General features: G+C 36.6%; 1 protein-coding gene across 1 annotated transcript in view; it reads right to left on the bottom strand.

The window, feature by feature from the left end:
- Nucleotides 1-19924, bottom strand: part of LOC306863086 (phospholipid-transporting ATPase IB-like) — a 66146-nt gene that overhangs the window by 33419 nt on the left and 12803 nt on the right. Inside the window, exons 2-24 of the mRNA XM_079406259.1 lie at nt 14931-15075; nt 11726-11825; nt 10823-10921; nt 10631-10676; nt 10016-10056; nt 9669-9742; nt 9414-9483; nt 9202-9329; nt 8999-9110; nt 8193-8361; nt 7902-8029; nt 7681-7758; nt 7506-7594; nt 7327-7371; nt 7129-7204; nt 6914-7019; nt 6243-6325; nt 6109-6158; nt 5961-6030; nt 5618-5702; nt 5386-5525; nt 3474-3612; nt 1893-1957 (exon numbers count right to left, since the gene is read on the bottom strand). Coding sequence (XP_079262385.1) covers nt 1893-1957; nt 3474-3612; nt 5386-5525; nt 5618-5702; nt 5961-6030; nt 6109-6158; nt 6243-6325; nt 6914-7019; nt 7129-7204; nt 7327-7371; nt 7506-7594; nt 7681-7758; nt 7902-8029; nt 8193-8361; nt 8999-9110; nt 9202-9329; nt 9414-9483; nt 9669-9742; nt 10016-10056; nt 10631-10676; nt 10823-10921; nt 11726-11825; nt 14931-15075 — 2138 coding nt within the window. The remainder of the gene's footprint in view (nt 1-1892; nt 1958-3473; nt 3613-5385; nt 5526-5617; nt 5703-5960; nt 6031-6108; nt 6159-6242; nt 6326-6913; nt 7020-7128; nt 7205-7326; nt 7372-7505; nt 7595-7680; nt 7759-7901; nt 8030-8192; nt 8362-8998; nt 9111-9201; nt 9330-9413; nt 9484-9668; nt 9743-10015; nt 10057-10630; nt 10677-10822; nt 10922-11725; nt 11826-14930; nt 15076-19924) is intronic.

Below are 19924 nucleotides of genomic sequence, written 5' to 3' on the forward strand. Positions count from 1 at the left end.
CTTCTCCATTTTTCTTCTTGTTGTTATGGAAACGACAGATCTCGCTACTCGCTTGTCATTGGTCAGCTGTCAAAAAGGCGCTTGACGTAGGGCGTTTTTTTCAGAAAAGTTGACATTTTTTCAACTCGAAAAAACGCTCTGAGCCGCAGAAAAAGACGCCGGCGGTGGCGTTTTAAAAAGCGCTCAGGACTTTTTTGGAAACACGGTTTACTCCATAGGATTATAATGTAAAACAGACGCCGGCAGCTTCAAAAAAGACGCCAAGTGTGAACACGGCCTTGTTGAACATATAGTAAAAGACTTCTTTCAAAATTTTTAGATCTCAAACTTTTTAACGATTGGGTATATCGAGAATAATATATATATATATATATATAAATTTTCTTTGTGATCTTTGTTCACTAAAATTGTTGTTGTATGTACAAAAGCTATATACATAGCTTATATTATATAGCTATAATGTAACTTCATAAATTCATGAACATACTGTTGCTGAAAAAAACATTACTGACAGAAACGTGTTTTTCCAACATGTTCTGATTAATGCTAAGGGTAAGTAAAACTAAAACTGTATACAATCTTTTTTACTTTACTTTTAGTCATTTAGCAGACGTTTTTATCCAAAGCGACTTACAAATAAGAAAATGTAACTAAAACTAAAAGTTAACACTCTGTAAATACTCTATACACACCTATTTAAGAAAATACAGAAATTAAATAAAATTGACAAATGCATACAACAACAACATTTCAATAGTAAACATAGAAAGGAAAAAAATAAAATAAAAATAAAAAGTGATACTTATATCCTTTGCCGGTGTCCTAGCCCGGTGGAGTCGCACGGTAGAGTCGATGGTCCTTACACTAAGAGGGCTTCCGCGGTATAATAAACTTTTTTATACCTATCTAACAAATCACTGCTAGCTGAATCACTAAAAAAAAAAAAAAAAAAAAAAAAAAAAAAAAAATCACATGCAAGATTCGGCACTCATGCAAACTCTTGTTTCTCATCTGAAAATGTTTCTATGGGTTTGATAAGCAATTCGATGCTACTGAAGGAGCATCAATGCCCTTTAGCCATAATCATATTTACAATATAGCATGGCCCCTTAAAATAATATCCAACAACAAAAACTATCCGACTCATCTGAACATACTGTTTTCATTTCACAAACACAATAACTGGAAACAAAATGGTCCAAAAATCTGGCTACAGTGCTTTTACAAAGCATTATCAATGTTTCATTCTAAGCAGGCAAATGTCTGAAAAAAAGAACAGTCATGAATCCCACTGCTTCCCAGGAGCCTTTGTTTCCAGCACTCAGTTCAGTCTGTGTGTGTGTGTGTGTGTGTGTGTTTATGCACGCTTATGTGTGTGATGCTCTGCTGTCTGGCTGACTGTTCTCAGAGATCTGAGACTTTACAAGCTCCCTAGTATGTCTATCTTTGCCTGGAAGTAATTAACCTTGTGTGTGTGAGAAAAATAGAGAAGTCGACAAAGTAGAGAATAGTTGAAAAAAATAAGGAAACCATTATTAAAGAGACACAATAAAATTGATAGCTATTATAATTCACCAAAACTGGAATGATGAAGCATTTTTACTTCAAAATCATCCTAGAGAACAGAAACATTCCTCTAATTGAAAAATCACCTGTGTGTGCTTTTATGTCATTACATATATGAGTGTGTGTTCTGCTCATACAGTATGTGTGTCCATACAATCCATCACGCTTTCATCATGTTCTCAATGATGACACCAGACACCTTAATTACCTTCACCTGTACAAGAACAAAGACACACACTTCCCTCACCTGTCCACACCCAGCGTCCTCCAGAGACAGCCTGAGAACACTTACCAACACACACACACACATATAATATTGTACTCACATCCAGGGAATCTTCATTGACGATGATGAGGGACATGCCATGTGACACCAGCTTACAGGAGTAACCTGAGACACAGTGGAGAGTTACAGTAGACGTTACACAAAGCCACACATACACACCCCAACAACAACTTAACCTCTTTGTATATCTGTCATTACCCACTAATGCCTGTCTGCTGTCCACTGGTTTATCTCCAGTCTCACCCAATTTATTTTGAGCTGTCTGTCTGCAGCACCCGTCTGACTGCCTATCTGTCTGTCCTTCTGCGATTTCATTAGTCTAGGAGTCCGCTTGTGTGTTTTCAATCAGTGTCTGTTTGATATTGTATTGTGTTGTGTCATTGCACTTCCTTGTCAGTCTATTTTAAAGCTGCTGTTTGCAATTTATTATGAAATTAAATACAAATAAGCATTTATTTGATTGAAACTACAGTGAAAACAGTTATTTTGTTAAAAAATATTACAATTTAAAAATCACCATTTTCTGTTACAATAAAAAAAATTTAAATGTAATTTATTCCTCTGAGAGCAAAGGGGAAATTTCAACAGCTATTACTCGAATCTGAAAAATGAAAAAATGTATCACACTCTCCATGATAAATAAAAAAAAAATAAGAACCATTATCAAAAGAATTCAGCATCAATTATAATTGATAACTAAGCACAAAATAAGCATACTAGAATGATTTCCGAAGGACAATGTGACGTGAGAAATATATATATATATATTTTAGGGGTGTAACTATACATGTATTCGTACCAAACCGTCACGGTACGGACATCTCGGTTCGGTGCATGAGACCTTACAACGAATACAGGCAATGCAACGCTGTTTGATAACCGCCAGCAGAAGAACAGGCGAATGCCATGAGTTGCACACTTGAAAACAAAGCCCACTAGACAGTGAGCATGTGCTGATTCTGATCGTGTCTCTCACATTGACTGACAAAGGAGTGTACTTTAAAGGCTTGTGCACTCAACTGTTCGCGAAATGGAGCTTTGTGCTTGTTTATCCTACCTCTCTCATTTGGCACAAATCCAAATATTCCATAATATTTCCATATTTGCGATGTATCTGAATGCAAAACTATTATTCATTATGTAAATTATAGGCTTTGTACTTCAGTCGCGTTCTAACGGTGACACAGAGGCGGGTGCACTGATGTTTGGTTCACTGCATTTTATATTGTTTATATGTTTTTTTAACCCTTAAACCATTTGTTTGTCTGGTTTAATTGGTTTAGCTGGTCTCCCTATCCAGCTGACAAGCACACAAAAGCCCTCTTAAACCAGCAAAACAGACCAACAGGTTTTTCAGCACTTTGACCCAATGATGCATTATATGTGCACAGGAATAAATGTTGAATATTAACCATGTACATCACCCTGGGTGCTGACATGATCGTCTGATGTCAAACATCCACAACAGCAAAATCATGTTATAATCATATTATATGATTATGGATTTCCACATTAGTTAGAAGTCTGACTACAAGTGGTGTTCTATTGATGATATGCTAATACAGACACAAACAATGGTGTGACTTTGTGGAATAAATATATAACCATGTATGACACACACCAATATTGATGGCTGTCTCCTGCTTGTCTCCGGTCAGAACCCAGATCTTGATGTCGGCTCTCATGAGTGTTGCTATGGTTTCTGGGACTCCCGCTTGCAGTCGGTCTTCTATTGCAGTGGCACCCAGCAGCAGCAAGTTCTGTATGTGACAAAGAGATAAAACAAAATACATAAATAAATAAAGAGAGGAAGCTAGGAGAAGAAAAAGAGAATACTGATTAAATAAATAATTTATTATATATATATATATATATATATATATATATATATATATATAACTTTACAAATCAAAATGGTAACCTCACCACAAAGTTGAATTGAACCACATTTATAAAAATATAATGAAATGATTAATATTATCTTGTTTCTGGGCAATATACCCATGTGTGGTTTACTAGGAAGTTACTTTATTGATCCTTATGTTTTGATCATATTCTAGTCTCTAGATATGATTTGAGCCCCTTCTTTTATGCCATTCTATGTGATTTTTAAACGTATTTTATTCTCCACAGGCAAACATTTTAAATCTGATTTCTTGACAAAGTAATATAAAATTGCACAGTTTGAAGTATCATTCATGTTTTGAAAACCTCAAACCATAGCTGAAAGCACTACTAAATACAGCCACACACAGAAGCACATAGAAACTCAGTAAATACAGGCAACCTAAAACCTCTCCATCTTTCACACCTTCTCCTCTCCATCTTTCACCATGTCTTATCCACTTCTTTTTAATTATTTTTCTCTCCCTCTGTGAGAGTATGTGTATTTGGGAGGATATTTGAGGAGCTTTTGGTGTATTTATGTGTGTGTGTGCAGAGGTAGCACAGCAGTGTTGTTGACTCTGGTTTTATGGGGCTCTTGGCAGACTGGTGCAGGTAATTATCCTCGCTGTGGTATACCAACCCCTCCTCAGACTACTAATCTGGGTCAGAGCCCTGAAAAGCACATATAACAGAGTCTGTGTCCTGGGGCCCAGATCTCTGATCAGTAGTTTCAAAGTTTTGCAGTACGGTGTAATCTGGCCTGACGGGGAGGCAGGGAGTTTATAGCTTGTAGTGGTTAATAAGAGAACAACAGAGCACCACTTTATGCACAATCTGAGCTCAGAACGGTGAAAATGTAATGTTACAGTGCCACCTGTTGATCAGTCAAAGCACTGCATCAGGACAGCCATGTGCAAAAGATGCTAGTCTTGGCATCAGACTCTCATGTATAATGAACATAACACAGATTTTTTTTTTTAATCTACTAAACTAAATTGCTACAAATAGGTGCTTCTGAGAAACTTTATGGAGTAAATCATGCCATTAATCAATTTAGAAATATTCAAGAGTTGAATGGATGAATGGCTATACTGTACCTGCACTTTTTTCAGGTAGAGTATATCCATTAATATATATATATATATATATATATATATATATATATATATATATATATACATACACACATACACACATATACATACATATACACACACACATGAAATTATTAATATAGCAAATGTTGTGACATTAATATTGTGAATAGTGAATGAGCTGAACAGCCAGTTTTTCCAAACACTGTATATATAATGTAAGAATCATAAAATGCCTGTCACTTATGTTCACTTATGCACCTTGTGATTTACGCAATTTGTGAAGATACTGGCATAATTTCCATAAATTTTCCATCCACACTGACACTCGCATTGCTGTGTCATTAGTATAGCAACAAATGTAGATGATCACTTTAAAAGCGAAAATAAAAAATACATCCTTCAGCACAACTGTATATTTTGCATCTATGTGAACCAGATCTGTAGTAAAAGTCTGGTTTGGTCAAAGAAAAGACACAATGATCCTTGAACAATCACTTTCCTATCCCTTGATTAAATGTAATAGTGGCATGCATGGCATAGATTATATACCTTCTCTATGAGTTCGTAGCATTCCTCCAGTTTCTGTGCTCTGTCCTTTAGCACAGTGCTGATACGATTGTACTCTTTCAGCCATTCCTGATACGCCTCCTCCTCGAGGTCTACATATGCGAAACAAAGAGTTCGCAGCCCTGCACATGCAAGCAAACACAAACTAAAGTTAATCCAAAGAGAAGATAAATTGTTAAACCTTGAAACAATGACATACTGAGAAACTCTTCACCTTCTGTAGCAAACTGCTCCAGGTGGACCACGGTCAGGTCCTTATGCTGTGACGCCTCATTCAGACGCTCAAAAATCACATTGTCCTGTAATATATGAATGGCATCATTACATTACAATGGCTTGTGTCATACAATCAAACCCATACAGAGTAAAAATAAAAATCTGCTTTGTCATCACGAGAATAAATTACATTTTAAAAATTTTTAAAACAGAAGTTATTTTAAATTGCAATAATATTTCACGACATTATTGCTTTACTGTATTTTTGATCTAACAGACACTTTTTAATAGTAGTTTACGTTCTGTTTTTATGCTAATTATGTGGTTTATGTAAGACGCACCGCTCCCTTGCAATAAAGTCGAAGCTTTCCCGTAGGTGTTCTGACAATCACTGACATCCGTTTGCGATTGCTGCGAAAAAGGCACAGATATTGAAACACAAGGTACTGGGTATCTGTGAAGTTGTGAGAGCTCACAGCTGGTTCCTACCTGGAAAATTCCAGTACATTAAGAAGCTCATATGTCTGCTCTTTTCCTCTCTGAGAAACAAACACAAGAAATGTACATATTAACCATACAAAGAGTTTTGGTTCATTATTAATGGCAAGAATACACATACTAACCGCTTCTATGATGACTGAATGTGGGGTCCGTGCCGTAAAAACAAAGCCCAGACTTTTGGCACCTTTAACCAGAGCTCCTTCATCTGAAAACACAAGATTATGGAAACATCAGTTAAAAGCCTCCAAGGGTAAAAAAAAATCCAGCAAAGCTGTTATATCATGAAATATTATTACAGTTTAAAATTGTATTTATTCCTATCATGACAAAGCTGAATTTTCAGCATCATTACTCCAGCCTTCAGTGTCTCATGATCCTTCAGAAATTTCATTTTAATCATTTAAATATGTGGAATTGCTGCTCAAGAAACATTTCTTATTATTACCGGTATTGAAAGAGTTGTTGCGTAATATTTTTGTGGAAACTGTGATACATTTTTTCTAGGATACTTTGATGAATAGAAAGTTCAAAAGAACAGCATTTATTTGAAACAATTTTTTTTTACAAATATTTTAGAAATAAATACTTTGTCAATTTAATGCATCCTTACTGACTCCAAACTTTTGAAAGTTAGTATGTGAATATATACAAATAAATAATATGAATATGAATTATTTATATTAAATATTACATTAATTAATTAATTGATATTAGTAAATTTCATATTGATATTTAAAAATTTTCTGAGGGAGCTGCTTCAAATATTCAAAAACCAACAAGAATGTTGTGGTACCTGGTGAGGAAGCCTGGAAGATAATTTGGTTTCCTTCTCGCTCAGGAACAACAGTATGACAAACAGCCATCATGGTCAAAAACTCACAAATCTGCGGGGATGTAGGCTATAGAAAAAGGGAAGAAGCAGATTTGACATATTAACATATATAATTCACAAGAAACTGTTTTAATATCCAAGCTATGACAGAATAATAACAGCTATAAAGCTCTTACATGATTGTTCTCAATGTTCTGGATAAGAGCAGGATCATCAAACTCAGTGGAATTATGACTTGTAGAGGGAAGGTGACTGCAAAAAAACAAAACAGAAATGAGATATAATGGAAAACAGAACATAATGCACATTATCCTCTTAGGCCTGCATAATATTCGCTAGGGTACAGGACAGAGAAAGAATCAGCGGCATCTGACCTGAAGTCCTCCATGGATCGATCGCAGTCCAGGTCTGGGAAATGCCTGGAGACAGCATTATAGATCAGTGGCCACTCACACAAATATAAACAAAAAGTAACAGATCAATGCACACTAATAGAGCCACAAATATAATATGAGTGTAATGATGGACGAAAGCAAAGGAACACTACAATTACCCGTATGTAATTCCAGCTATTGTGCACTTCTTAAAGTGCATGATGTTGCAGGTGAGAGTGCCGGTCTTATCTGAAAATAGATATTTTACCTGAAAAAGAAAGAGATAGTGAAGGAGATAAATAACATTTAACAAATAAACATTTGCAAAAGTTAATGGGAGGAGCTTCTCCTTACTTGGCCGAGTTCTTCATTCAGATTGGACGTTCGGGCCATAGCGGGAGTGTCTGTCTCGGCGTAATACATCTCAACATCCTGTAAACATGCATGAAGAACAAAGCACTTATTCACAGAGAATCAGAGTTCTGTGATCATGGTTTTGGTCAAAATTCTGTATTTTAACACTGTGACCAATTGATACCAATGCAATTGGTGATTATGAATTAATATTATTTTACCCAGTTGATGAAGAGAGCCTGTGTGAATCTGACCACTTCTAGCGTGACCAGGAGGCTGATGGGAATCAGGTTGTTATATAGGATGATGAAGGTTAGCAGATTGTACCAGAAGTTCAGAGAGATGTCACCTGGATACACAACCACATATGCTTGTTTTATAAAGGCTAACATATGCAAAATTAACAAAAGTATTTATGTTTTGTCTTAGTAAGTACTATTAAGTGAAAAAGTACAATAAATATTCTAAAACCATATCTGAAAAGGCAGTGTAGGTTTCCCTGTGGGTTTCACCTGCACGGGAAAGGTACCAGCAAGCCTCATCTGTGTGCTGTTTGTTCCATATGGCAGCGCCGATGGAGCTGACCAACGCCATGACCAGGAGAATCCCAAACAGAACCAGGATCTGCATGTTTGTCACACGCTCCACATTAGAGCGCTTCAGTGGAGCTTTAGTGGAATTCTGCAGGATGGAAATATTATATTAATGCTCAAAACACAACATGCACACACACTACTGTTCAAATTTGGGGTTAGTAGGATTTATAAAGGATACATAAAGGATAAATAGGATAAAGTAAAATAGGATAAAATAAAATAAAGCCTTGGTCAGTGTTTTCATTTATAAAAGGTATTAGGAAAGTGTAGCCTCAGATGTAATTTCAGATGACTGCATCATTAAAACCACCTGAATGGTTACCATATTTATCTATATTGTATTTTCATAGCATTTCCTTCAAATAATACTATTAACTACATCAGTGTTATTTTACTGTTATATATAATATATTTTTAACCAATTACAGTATTTATTAATATTTTGAGTTAGCTTTTAATATTATATGTTCAGTTTTTATTTAAATTTTAAATTGTTTTATTAATTTTATTCTGTTTCTGTCATTTTTATATTTCTGTTTAGCTTTAATTATTATTTTAAATAATAATAATAATAATGCATGATACAATAAGTAGCCATGGTAATATTCCTATAAATTTTGTATATTATTCTATACAATTAATTATTTATATTATATCAATAAAATGAGTTTTAAACTGTAACAGCACTCGTTCACATCCAGCTTTTATGAGATCACACTTACCTGCATGAGCTTTGAGTCATGTCCAGTGTAAACTATAATTCCCACAACCCACTGCGTGTTCCTGAGCTGGGCTCCTCGTAACAACACCTGGTCGGGCCCAAGTGGAACTGGGCTGTAATACAAGCACATGATGATTGAATGTAGTGTGTGTGGAATGGATGCAAGTTATATTTTAATTTCTCATTAATAGCTCGTTGACGTACTTGTGGTTGTCTAAGCGCAGTGTTCCAGTGAAGTCATACAAGTGTCTGTTTGGCCCCTCACATTCAAGACGACCAGACAAAGCTATCAGTTCCTCCAGAGACTGAAAACTAGCTGTGAGAGAGAGACCCTGAAACACACATTAAACAAACAACAAGCTTGTTATACTCTTAAAACACATTATATACATATTAGATTTATATGTAATACGTACCTGTCGGATCTTTAGGTTGGTCTCACCATCTAAGTTGGATGTTTCAGTATAGCACATTGCCTGAGGCTCACTGTGAGAAAAACAGATTTTGAACACAAAACAGCTGCACACAAACATAAATAACACACACATATATTTTCCTGAAACACATTCCCAAAATGACATTTTATTTTTCACTGCTATAAATCACACTACAGTACAAACACAGGATGACAAACCCCACGGATGCACACATAAACACACTGCGGTGCTGACCTGGAGGACACTATGACCATGTCAGCCGGAAGATGCTGCCCATTGGTCACCTTGACTATGTCTCCTACTGCCACCTAGTGGGCAGGTGCAGCATTGCAACAGCATGAGGAGGGAGAAAATTAGATTAAAGAGACCACAGTGCTTGAAACAAAGAAAGGAGGAGCAACACACAGCAGGATGTACAAAATCAAAAAGAGAAAGTCAAAAAAATACAGTGAGACGTGAACTGAAAAAAGCAGGCGTTACCATAAAAACTACAGGACAGAAACGAAAGCATCATTGACAGAAAGGAGGGAAAACAGGAGTAAGAAAAAAAGATGCAGAAAGAAAGATAAAGATGGGGTTACCTGCTTCCATATGATGGTTTGCCATGCTCCGTTACGCAGAACTGCAAAACAATGACATAATCAGAAAAACTCCCCTCATGAATATATAACATGAATAGATAACACAACTAAATTTATGTAAGAGGTAATATTTGCCCCTAAAAAAGATTTTCAGGGACATTTATACCTTCATGAGGGCATATTTTTTCTAACCATCTAAAAACATGGGCAACCCATGAGGTAACCCATGAGATAAATTGGTTAAATAATTAGTGTTTTAAAAAACAAGGGTAAGCTAAAAGTAATTTTTTAAAAATATTTATCAATTTATTTTTTCATTTAGGAGAATCGTTGTACATCATGTTTTCAGAGCTTCAATCAAAAACCATATTCGCTACATATTTAACAGCACTCGCCTCCAAGTGAGTGAATACAGATGTTTGACAGATATAGGTCACTACCATGACTGCAAAAGCACTAAACCCCATAACTTGATAGGCCTAATAGTGTATTTTGAAATATATCAAATCTTAGATAACAGATAAAAGCCTCAAATTTTTTAGGTCATTTTTGTTACTTCTGGTTGTCCTAGTTAATTTCTGACCCTGTTACACAGATAAGACAATAATACTCAACCTGTTGTCTTTTTCTTGTTCACCGTATTGTCTGCTTTATGTCTTTTCTGCAAGAACACAACACATCTTATCAGCATTATTCATCGGAAAAATATCAACTGCATTTCAAAGACAATGCACTTATCCAGTGTTGTCAAAACATAGTCTGGACAGTTTAATGGTAATTCAGTGCTCCATTCAGCAGAATACTCACATAATCCTCAATGATCTCCTTGATCCCAGCCACTGTCAGAATAAAGATAAGGGGCACCAGTGTAGTGTAGCGACCCGTCGGTGAGACATCAGGGATTTGCTGCAATTGAAAATGCACATAGATAAACATAATACGAAGTACTTTACATTGGTGATAAAACAACATGCTTTGGAAAAGTCCTATGTCTATTTTAAAACAAACAAAATTAGGTAGGTAAAACAGCATCTTAATCTGATTTCACAAGATTTGGAATATAGTGTAGCAGTCGTATGGACTACTTTTATGATAATTTTATTACTGTTTTTGAAGCTTATACTCTCCTGTCACCTTCATTTATTAACATATGGGGGAAAAAACAAACAGGATTTTAAATTTTAGGTGAACTATCCTTGTAAACATCATAAAAAAGAATGATTTTATTATATAAAAATCTATAATATGAGCACACAAACTTCATAAGTGTAAACTTATCCATCATAGAAGTTCACCACTTCAGAACAAACTGCTTAGCCAGAATTTTTGAGGAATATCAATACAGTGCTGCCTTGCAAAGCACTGTAATGAGTAAATAACATGACACAGTGAGGAAACCTTTTAGCTTCTTTTTTTGCTCACTTGTTTTCATGAAATACTGGCCTAACAGGTTGGATCACATTGTGGCCGTTATTGAGATTGCATAATGACTCATAGTGGATGAGAGTGAAATAGTGGACCACTTCCAAAAATGGATATAATACACAAATGGACATGTTGGCAAATAACGGAAAAGTCACATGGTCAGCATAAGTGGTATAGCACCTCGGAGATCCCATTTGAAAGAAATCACCACAACCAATACATTTTGTACTTTAAGGTACTCAAGATAAAGCAGAAGCAGTTTGGACAGCGTGCCAAGTGTCATACCTGCATAAGAGCGATGAAGAGAAAGAAAGCATTAGCCGCTCGCCTGATCTGTTCGTACAGGAACCGCGGCAGGAAGGTAAGTATCCCGTATTTAGCCGTGCTAGAGGGGAAAAAGGGAAAATCGACACGGTTTAAACTATCAAACTATTTTTAAACATCTATATATACAGCCAGGGCCATAACAGCACTAATTTAGAATTAGCTCCACTCAGGCTACTGAAAAAAAAAGCATTCGTAAGTGTTTTGATACAAGCCAACATCTACCTGCTTTCACGAATGCCTGACACTTCACTGCCCACTGCATTAAATTTAGATAAACAATCCCAAAATAAGTGTCTGGGCGGTTAGCCGTGTCTGTCAATTATCGGTATTGAACTCCTAAGTAGCTCTTGAATAGCTGATTGCTGCAGTAAATGTATTACAATCATTAAAATAGCTGTTAAGAATGCCTAAAAATAACCTCTAGAACTACAAATTTGCCTCCGTCCCAAGGTTGTCCATCTAAATCTAAACATGAGTCAGTATCTGTTTGTGTGGGTGTGTTTATATCCGCATCTGGAGGCACATTTTGTATACTGCATATCTAATCGTACACTTTTAAAAATAAAGGGGGATTTTCACAGAGATGCCATAGAAGAACCATTTTGGGATCCACAAAGAACCTTTCAGTGAACAATTGAAGAACATTTTAATAATCGTAACAATATAAAAGAGCCATTTCTGCAATGGAAAGGTTCTATTGATGTTAAATGTTATCCATGGAACCATATATGCCAATAAAGAAGCTTTATTTTTAAAAGTGTAAGCATGTTTCTATACTACAGCATGTGTACTTATGCGAGTGCAGTCTTCTGTAAACACGACACCCTTCTTGGGCTCATCGGCAATGAGTTCACAGCCTAACAAACCCTGTGTAACCCACACTGTGACCTCAAACAGCAGCTCGGTAGCTGACCTGGAAGTACGACAGGCTATCGTTGACATCAAAGAGTGGCTGAGACCATTCATACGATCCCCTTCATTAACATTCAGCGGTCCAATCACACACACAGTAACCCACACTGCAGTCACCATGATGTGTAGTACCTGGGGTTACCCTAAAAGACTGATATGGATGATTGCACTGCTGGATTTGTTGGTCTGGTTACTTTGTGACTGACAGCTGACCAATGGAGGCCAATGCAATGGGAAGCAGAGACCAGTTGGTAAATAAAACATGAAGATCGAGGAATAAGAGAGTGATCTGAACAATTGTTATGAAAATTTCCACTGCCGCAGCCACACAAGCATTATATGCTGAGAAGCTGATGAGCTGAAAAGGTCAGCGCTCCATCTGATCTGAAATTAGCCAATGACAAAACGGCTATGGATTTCTAGGCCCGCCTTAATGTTGTTACAGGAACCAAAATAGAGCCTTTTAGAGCAGAATTGAATCTTTAGAATAAACTGGCGGATCGATGAAGTGTGTGTGGGTGAGTGTTTCGGTACTGAGAGGCTGATTTTGTATGAGCTTCCATATTGTGGGACTAATATGAAAGCGATCTGGGATCCAAATCTATCAAGGTTTTATAACAACTATTGATCATATACATAACACAATCATCTTCATAAAGTTTCAAAAAGTGCAATTTTGTCATCAAGCAGAACTTCACTGCATACGAGACAAATTAAACTGATATAACAGTCATTCAAAAGATTAAAAAAAAAAAAACCTTTGGAGAACAACAGACTTTTTGCTCTGGAACTGCAGATGAACTCTAGCCAAGCACAGCCCGGAACATGACCTTGGTGTACTCACAGGAAATCTCTGTTGGAGTACTTCACTTAATGGGAGCTATTCGGATTTATTGCATACATTTAGCATGTAAATTCACTGAAGGAAAATCTTAACTTGATTAAAGCATATTTACAATCAATCTCATAGCATTAAGTGTTAATAAGATGATGTTTATGCTGGATCATGAAATGCTGGAACAGCTGTGTTGTTGGTGAGGCATCAAATACAATGCGTTTAATTTAATAATTAATTCAAGTATAACAGGTGAACACAAAAAAATTGAGAGGGAAGGAAATATAGGAAAAACGGGAAGAGCCTTCACATCTCTGTGACTGGCTGATCATTGCCCCTCTTTGAAGTGCGCAAATATAATAATAAAAAATAATAATAATGAAAATTCAAGATGCATCTCCAGCCACCATCAATACACTTGCATTTTTTACTAAGAATCTGATTTTTTTCAATTTTATAAAGATTTAACTGTTAATAAATAAAAATACACAAAATATTCTAGTTACTGCACTATTTCAGTTTGATGCAATGCAAAAATGTGCATAAAAACACAATCTTGATGAGACTTTTAAGCAACTTAAATAGAAAAATTTATAAAAAAAAAATTCATAAACAGAAACCTGAAACTACAGTTTAAGAATTTGGGCTCAATAACTTTTTTTTATAAAATAATTTTATTCAGCAAGGATACATTAAATTGTCTCTTTTACTTTATTTAAATAAAAAAAATATTGAACAAAAAATATCAAAGTTTCCACAAAAATAATAAGTAGCATAATCAATGTTGATAATAGCAATAATAATCATAAGAAGAAATTCATAATATAAAATATATGTAGAGAAATCAGCATATTAGAAAAAACGTTATCGTGTGACACTAAAGACTAGAGTGATGGCTGCTGAAAATTCCTCTTTACCGTTACAGGAACAACTGACATTTTAAAATATATTAAAACAGAAAAAAGTTATCTTAGATTGTAACATTATTTTACTATATATTTCCAGCCATGGTAAACAAATAAGAATTCTTTCAAACACATTAAAATACTGAGCCCAAACTTTTGAACGGTAGTGTAAATACATGAAAAACTGTGAACAAAATATTGCTGTATTGTTTTCTTGCTGATAGTGCAAGTTAAATGCTTATATATGCATATCCTTAGCATTTATTCTAGACTAAAACACAACAAAGAGTTTTTTCATTCTCATTTCAGATGACCACCATACATCACTGCGACAAAGATACAACTGTTTGCAGCATCTTTAACATGCTTTTAAAATTGCTACATTAAAGAGACCACAATCATATTATGAGACCTGATCAAGTTCACACTTTAAACAAACAATACAATAAAACAATAGTGAGTAAATCAAACGGCACTGTAACATTTTCAATAAAGACCTGAATGAACTCACCTGACATGGTTGTCACAAAATTTGGTGGTCTGGGCTCGGTTGAGCAGCACGGTCCTCGCTGTGGCATCTATCGGGTCCGCCTGTGATGTGGTTCCGGACATCTCATCCTCTGCCTTGCGGTAGCCGGCCGCCGAGCACGAGGGTCCTGCACCGTTTGAGTGATGGGAGAGAGGCGAGGCTAGCGTAAGTGCGCGTGGAAGAAGACAGGATGAAGAAGAGACAGAAATGTGGTTTACAGTTCAGTGCGCTGGCCACTAACACTACTACTGAGCTGATGCAAGCCGCCCCTGATGCCAATGACGTTTCCCTCAGTGCACCGCCCTCCCCGTCCCTTTCATCCTCATCCTCCTCCTCATCATCATCATCATCCACGAGCAAAAGCTCCGTCACCAATACAGCAATAAGCGCGACGCCCACGGGACCCCCTGTATAGAATGTGCTGATGGGAGCACAATGGCGCAGCAAACACCTTTGTAGGAAACCTTGTGCATTTGTTTATCTTTATAAAAGCTGCTTTATTCCGTGGAAACACCTGTGTATTGACGATGCGCTGAAACGAAAAGCAATGAGACAATGGCTGTGTCTCAAAACGGAGCGAGCTTCCTACCTAGACAGCATTTTAGGCATCACCGGCGCCTGATCCCAACATCCATACATGTCGGAGAGTCACGACGCGTTAAAAATAAATCTCTAACGTTACCATTATCATCAATACACTGAAAGAGTCAGTTGCATCGCGTCGACGGGTTTTGTCTTTGACGCGCTGCAGAGCTACTAAATTCGCCGCCTGAATGAACTATAATGATTTTATAAACAAAAATATAATTCGTTTAAATTGACGTTACATAACAGTCTCTTGGTGATGACCTATTGATATATTACAATAACAATACTTTATATACAATTCTTATATGTATATGCCGTTACAATAGTACATAAAACGTGCATAAATAAATGTAATATTTAGATAAAAATTATCATTAATGTTATTTATTCATGAGTAGTCTCGAGCTTACAGCTGATTGGTCCGTGAGGTCAACGTTCTGCGATGACGTATGGCTTCTATGCGTCCAGTGTAGCAGTCGCGTGTTTTGAGACACAGCCGCTTACTACGACTCCCTCTCAAATGTTGCCGCTTCGCAGACGATCGCCAAATGAATATTTTCCGCACGTAATAAATAATGTACACTCGGTAAATAACAGCTCTGTCTGTATGTGACAGGAGAGTTTACCCAGCTGCTGCATGATCGAAAGCTGGTGTGGAGAGATGGACTACGAGCGTCACTTCTCCCATTCCAGTCAGCCTCTCTAACAGACAAGCCCCAAACCCTCTCCCACCGTGTCATTTGGCCCGCCTCGGGCAATCTGTGGACGTTTTAATAAGACTCCGCTCCGCTGTGTGTTTTCTGCAACAGACGATGGTTTCCCTTCAGACAACGCGTGCTCTATGTCCGCGTCTAACGACACCGCTCCCCGCAGTCAGACAACACAAAAGCCTTACATTTAAAGGCGCAGGCACTGCTCGATGGCCACAGATGTCCGTCTCTACAATCATAGATCGAAACGCACTAAACGTGCTCACAGACCGGCAAGGAGTCGCTTCCTGTTCTTCCTGTTCATTTGCTCCTCCTTGTTTCTACGATGGAAACTCTACCTGAGGCCACATGTATGTTTCACAAAAAGAGTTGGTGTTTGAAGGTCGGGTCAATTTTATGCCATTAGGAAGATTTAAATGGTTAAGGCAGATGTGAAAGGGGGAACAAATAATGGTCAAAGAATATGCCACTGAAAATTATTGACCACTGATGTGAATAGGCCTATTGTGGGATTAATTAATTTTTATGCATTGGGCCACATTATTATTAGCCAGATTTTGCACTAAAATACCATAAAGTTTCAAAAGGTTTGACTCCCAGCTTTTGAGGTCAACAAAATAATTAAAAACTTTTCATTTTGTGATCAGCACAATTAGATGGTTATTGTATTATTTTCATAATTTTTGTAGCCAAATATGTAAGTAAATGTGGATCGGGCAACAAATGTAAAGGTTAAATATGCCATTGAAAAACACATTGTTGACCATGATCTGAATATTGTGGGGTTTATGGATGGGGAAAAAATGCAAGCCATCAGCCAAACGATATTAAACCTTGGCACAGATCTATTAAAGAAAAAGTTGTTTAAGCAAAGTCAAAGATATCAGATTTCCTTTTAAAAATGTAAAAAATTAGTTGAACACAGTAAAGGCAAGAAGGAAGTACTATAAAAATATATGGCTGTTATCTATAAAGTACTTCCTTTTTACTTTAACTGTAGGTTAAACACATATTTGACATTTTTAAAGGATAGACAGACAGACAGACAGACAGACAGACAGACAGACAGACAGATAGATAGATAGATAGATAGATAGATAGATAGATAGATAGATAGATAGATAGATAGATAGATAGATAGATAGATAGACAGACAGACAGATAGACAGCTAGATAGATACAGATAGACAGATAGATAGATAGATAGATAGATAGATAGATAGATAGATAGATAGATAGATAGATAGATAGATAGATAGATAGATAGATACAGGTGCTGGTCATAAAATTAGAATATCATGAAAAAGTTGATTTATTTCAGTAATACCATTCAAAAAGTGAAACTTGTATATTAGATTAATTCATTACACACAGACTGATATATTTCAAATGTTTATTTCCTTTCATTTTGATGATTATAACTGACAACTAATGAAAGTCCCAAATTCAGTATCTCAGAAAATTAGAATATCAATTAAGACCAATGCAAAAAAATATATTTTTAGAAATGTTGGCCAACTGAAAAGTATGAACATGAAAAGTATGAGCATGTACAGCACTCAATATTTAGTTGGGGCTCCTTTGGCCTGGATTACTGCAGCAATGCTGCGTGGCATGGAGTCGATCCGTCTGTGGCACTGCTCCGGTGTTATGAGAGCCCATGTTGCTCTGATAGTGGCCTTCAGCTCTTCTGAATTGTTGGGTCTGGCGTATTGCATCTTCCTCTTCACAATACCCCATAGGTTTTCTATGGGGTTAAGGTCAGGCGAGTTTGCTGGCCAATCAAGAACAGGGATACCATGGTCCTTAAACCAGGTACTGGTAGCTTTGGCAGTGTGTGCAGGTACCAAGTCCTGCTGGAAAATGAAATCTGCATCTCCATAAAGTTGGTCAGCAGCAGGAAGCATGAAGTGCTCTAAAACTTCCTGGTAGACGGCTGCGTTGACCTTGGACCTCAGAAAACACAATGGACCAACACCAGCAGATGACATGGCACCCCAAACCATCAATGACTGTGGAAACTTTACACTGGACCTCAAGCAACGTGGATTATGTGCCTCTCCTCTCTTCCTCCAGACTCTGGGACCTTGATTTCCAAAGGAAATGCAAAATTTACTTTCATCAGAGAACATAACTTTGGACCACTCAGCAGCAGTGCAGTCAAGACGCTTCTGACGCTGTCTCTTGTTCAAGAGTGGCTTGACACAAGGAATGTGACAGCTGAAACCCATGTCTTGCATACGTCTATGCGTGGTGGTTCTTGAAGCACTGACTCCAGCTGCAGTCCACTCTTTGTGAATCTCCCCCACATTTTTGAATGTTTTTTTTTCACAATCCTCTCCAGGGTGCGGTTATCCTTATTGCTTGTACACTTTTTTCTACCACATCTTGTCCTTCCCTTCGCCCCTCTATTAATGTGCTTGGACACAGAGCTCTGTGAACAGCCAGCCTCTTTAGCAATGACCTTTTGTGTCTTGCCCTCCTTGTGCAAGGTGTCAATGGTCGTCTTTTGGACAACTGTCAAGTCAGCAGTCTTCCCCATGATTGTGTAGCCTACAGAACTAGACTGAGAGACCATTTAAAGGCTTTTGCAGGTGTTTTGAGTTAATTAGCTGATTAGAGTGTGGCACCAGGGGTCTTCAATATTGAACATTTTTACAATATTCTAATTTTCTGAGGTACTGAATTTGGGACTTTCATTAGTTGTCAGTTATAATCATCAAAATTAAAGGAAATAAACATTTGAAATATATCAGTCTGTGTGTAATGAATGAATCTAATATACAAGTTTCACTTTTTGAATGGTATTACTGAAATAAATCAACTTTTTCATGATATTCTAATTTTATGACCAGCACCTGCTAGATAGATAGATAGATAGATAGATAGATAGATAGATAGATAGATAGATAGATAGATAGATAGATAGATAGATAGATAGATAGATAGATTTAAATTCTGCTTGAGAATTTTCTAGACTTTTTATGAAGACACAACCATGCCATCTCTTGCACCATATCTAACACTTTATCTGCTGGTCAGTACTGCAAAACCACAAACCAGATGAATCAGCTAAAACTTGCAGACATGATCATATTAAAGGCTATATTTCCATTAGATCTATCTGCTTTCTGACCCTGCATTCTGAAAAGTTATCTTCCTTCTAACAACATGAACAGGGTGTAAATATAGCAAGCACTCATCCCTTTGGTGTCAAAGGCCAGCTTGACCACTGATAGCTTGCCACTAACTGAGAACTGTGTTAACTTGTAATTTTGTATGGTGTCATATATTTTAGTGCTGAAGACACTGGCTCTTAAATGTGATTTTATGGAGTCATAAATTATGGCTAATGCATCTTTCAAGGTGACTCTGAGCACCTTCAGACCTAATTGTATCATTAACTAGTGGGTGCAGTTTAAATTAGTTGCACTCAAATGGTTCTGCATCAGGACCCAGATTTTACAAGTAGTGTTTATTGTACAAAATTAAACAACTTAAAATCAAACATTGAGATACATACAGGTGCATCTCAGAAAATTAGAATTTGGTGAAAAGGTTAATTTTTTCTTGTAACTTATTTTAAAAAGTAAAACTTTCATATATTTTAGATTCATTACATGTAAAGTAAAACACTTCAAAGGTTTTTTTTGTTTTAATTTTGATGATTAGAGTTTA

The sequence above is a fragment of the Barbus barbus genome (assembly GCF_936440315.1).
Source record: "Barbus barbus genome assembly, chromosome: 44".
Classification (NCBI taxonomy): domain Eukaryota; kingdom Metazoa; phylum Chordata; class Actinopteri; order Cypriniformes; family Cyprinidae; genus Barbus; species Barbus barbus.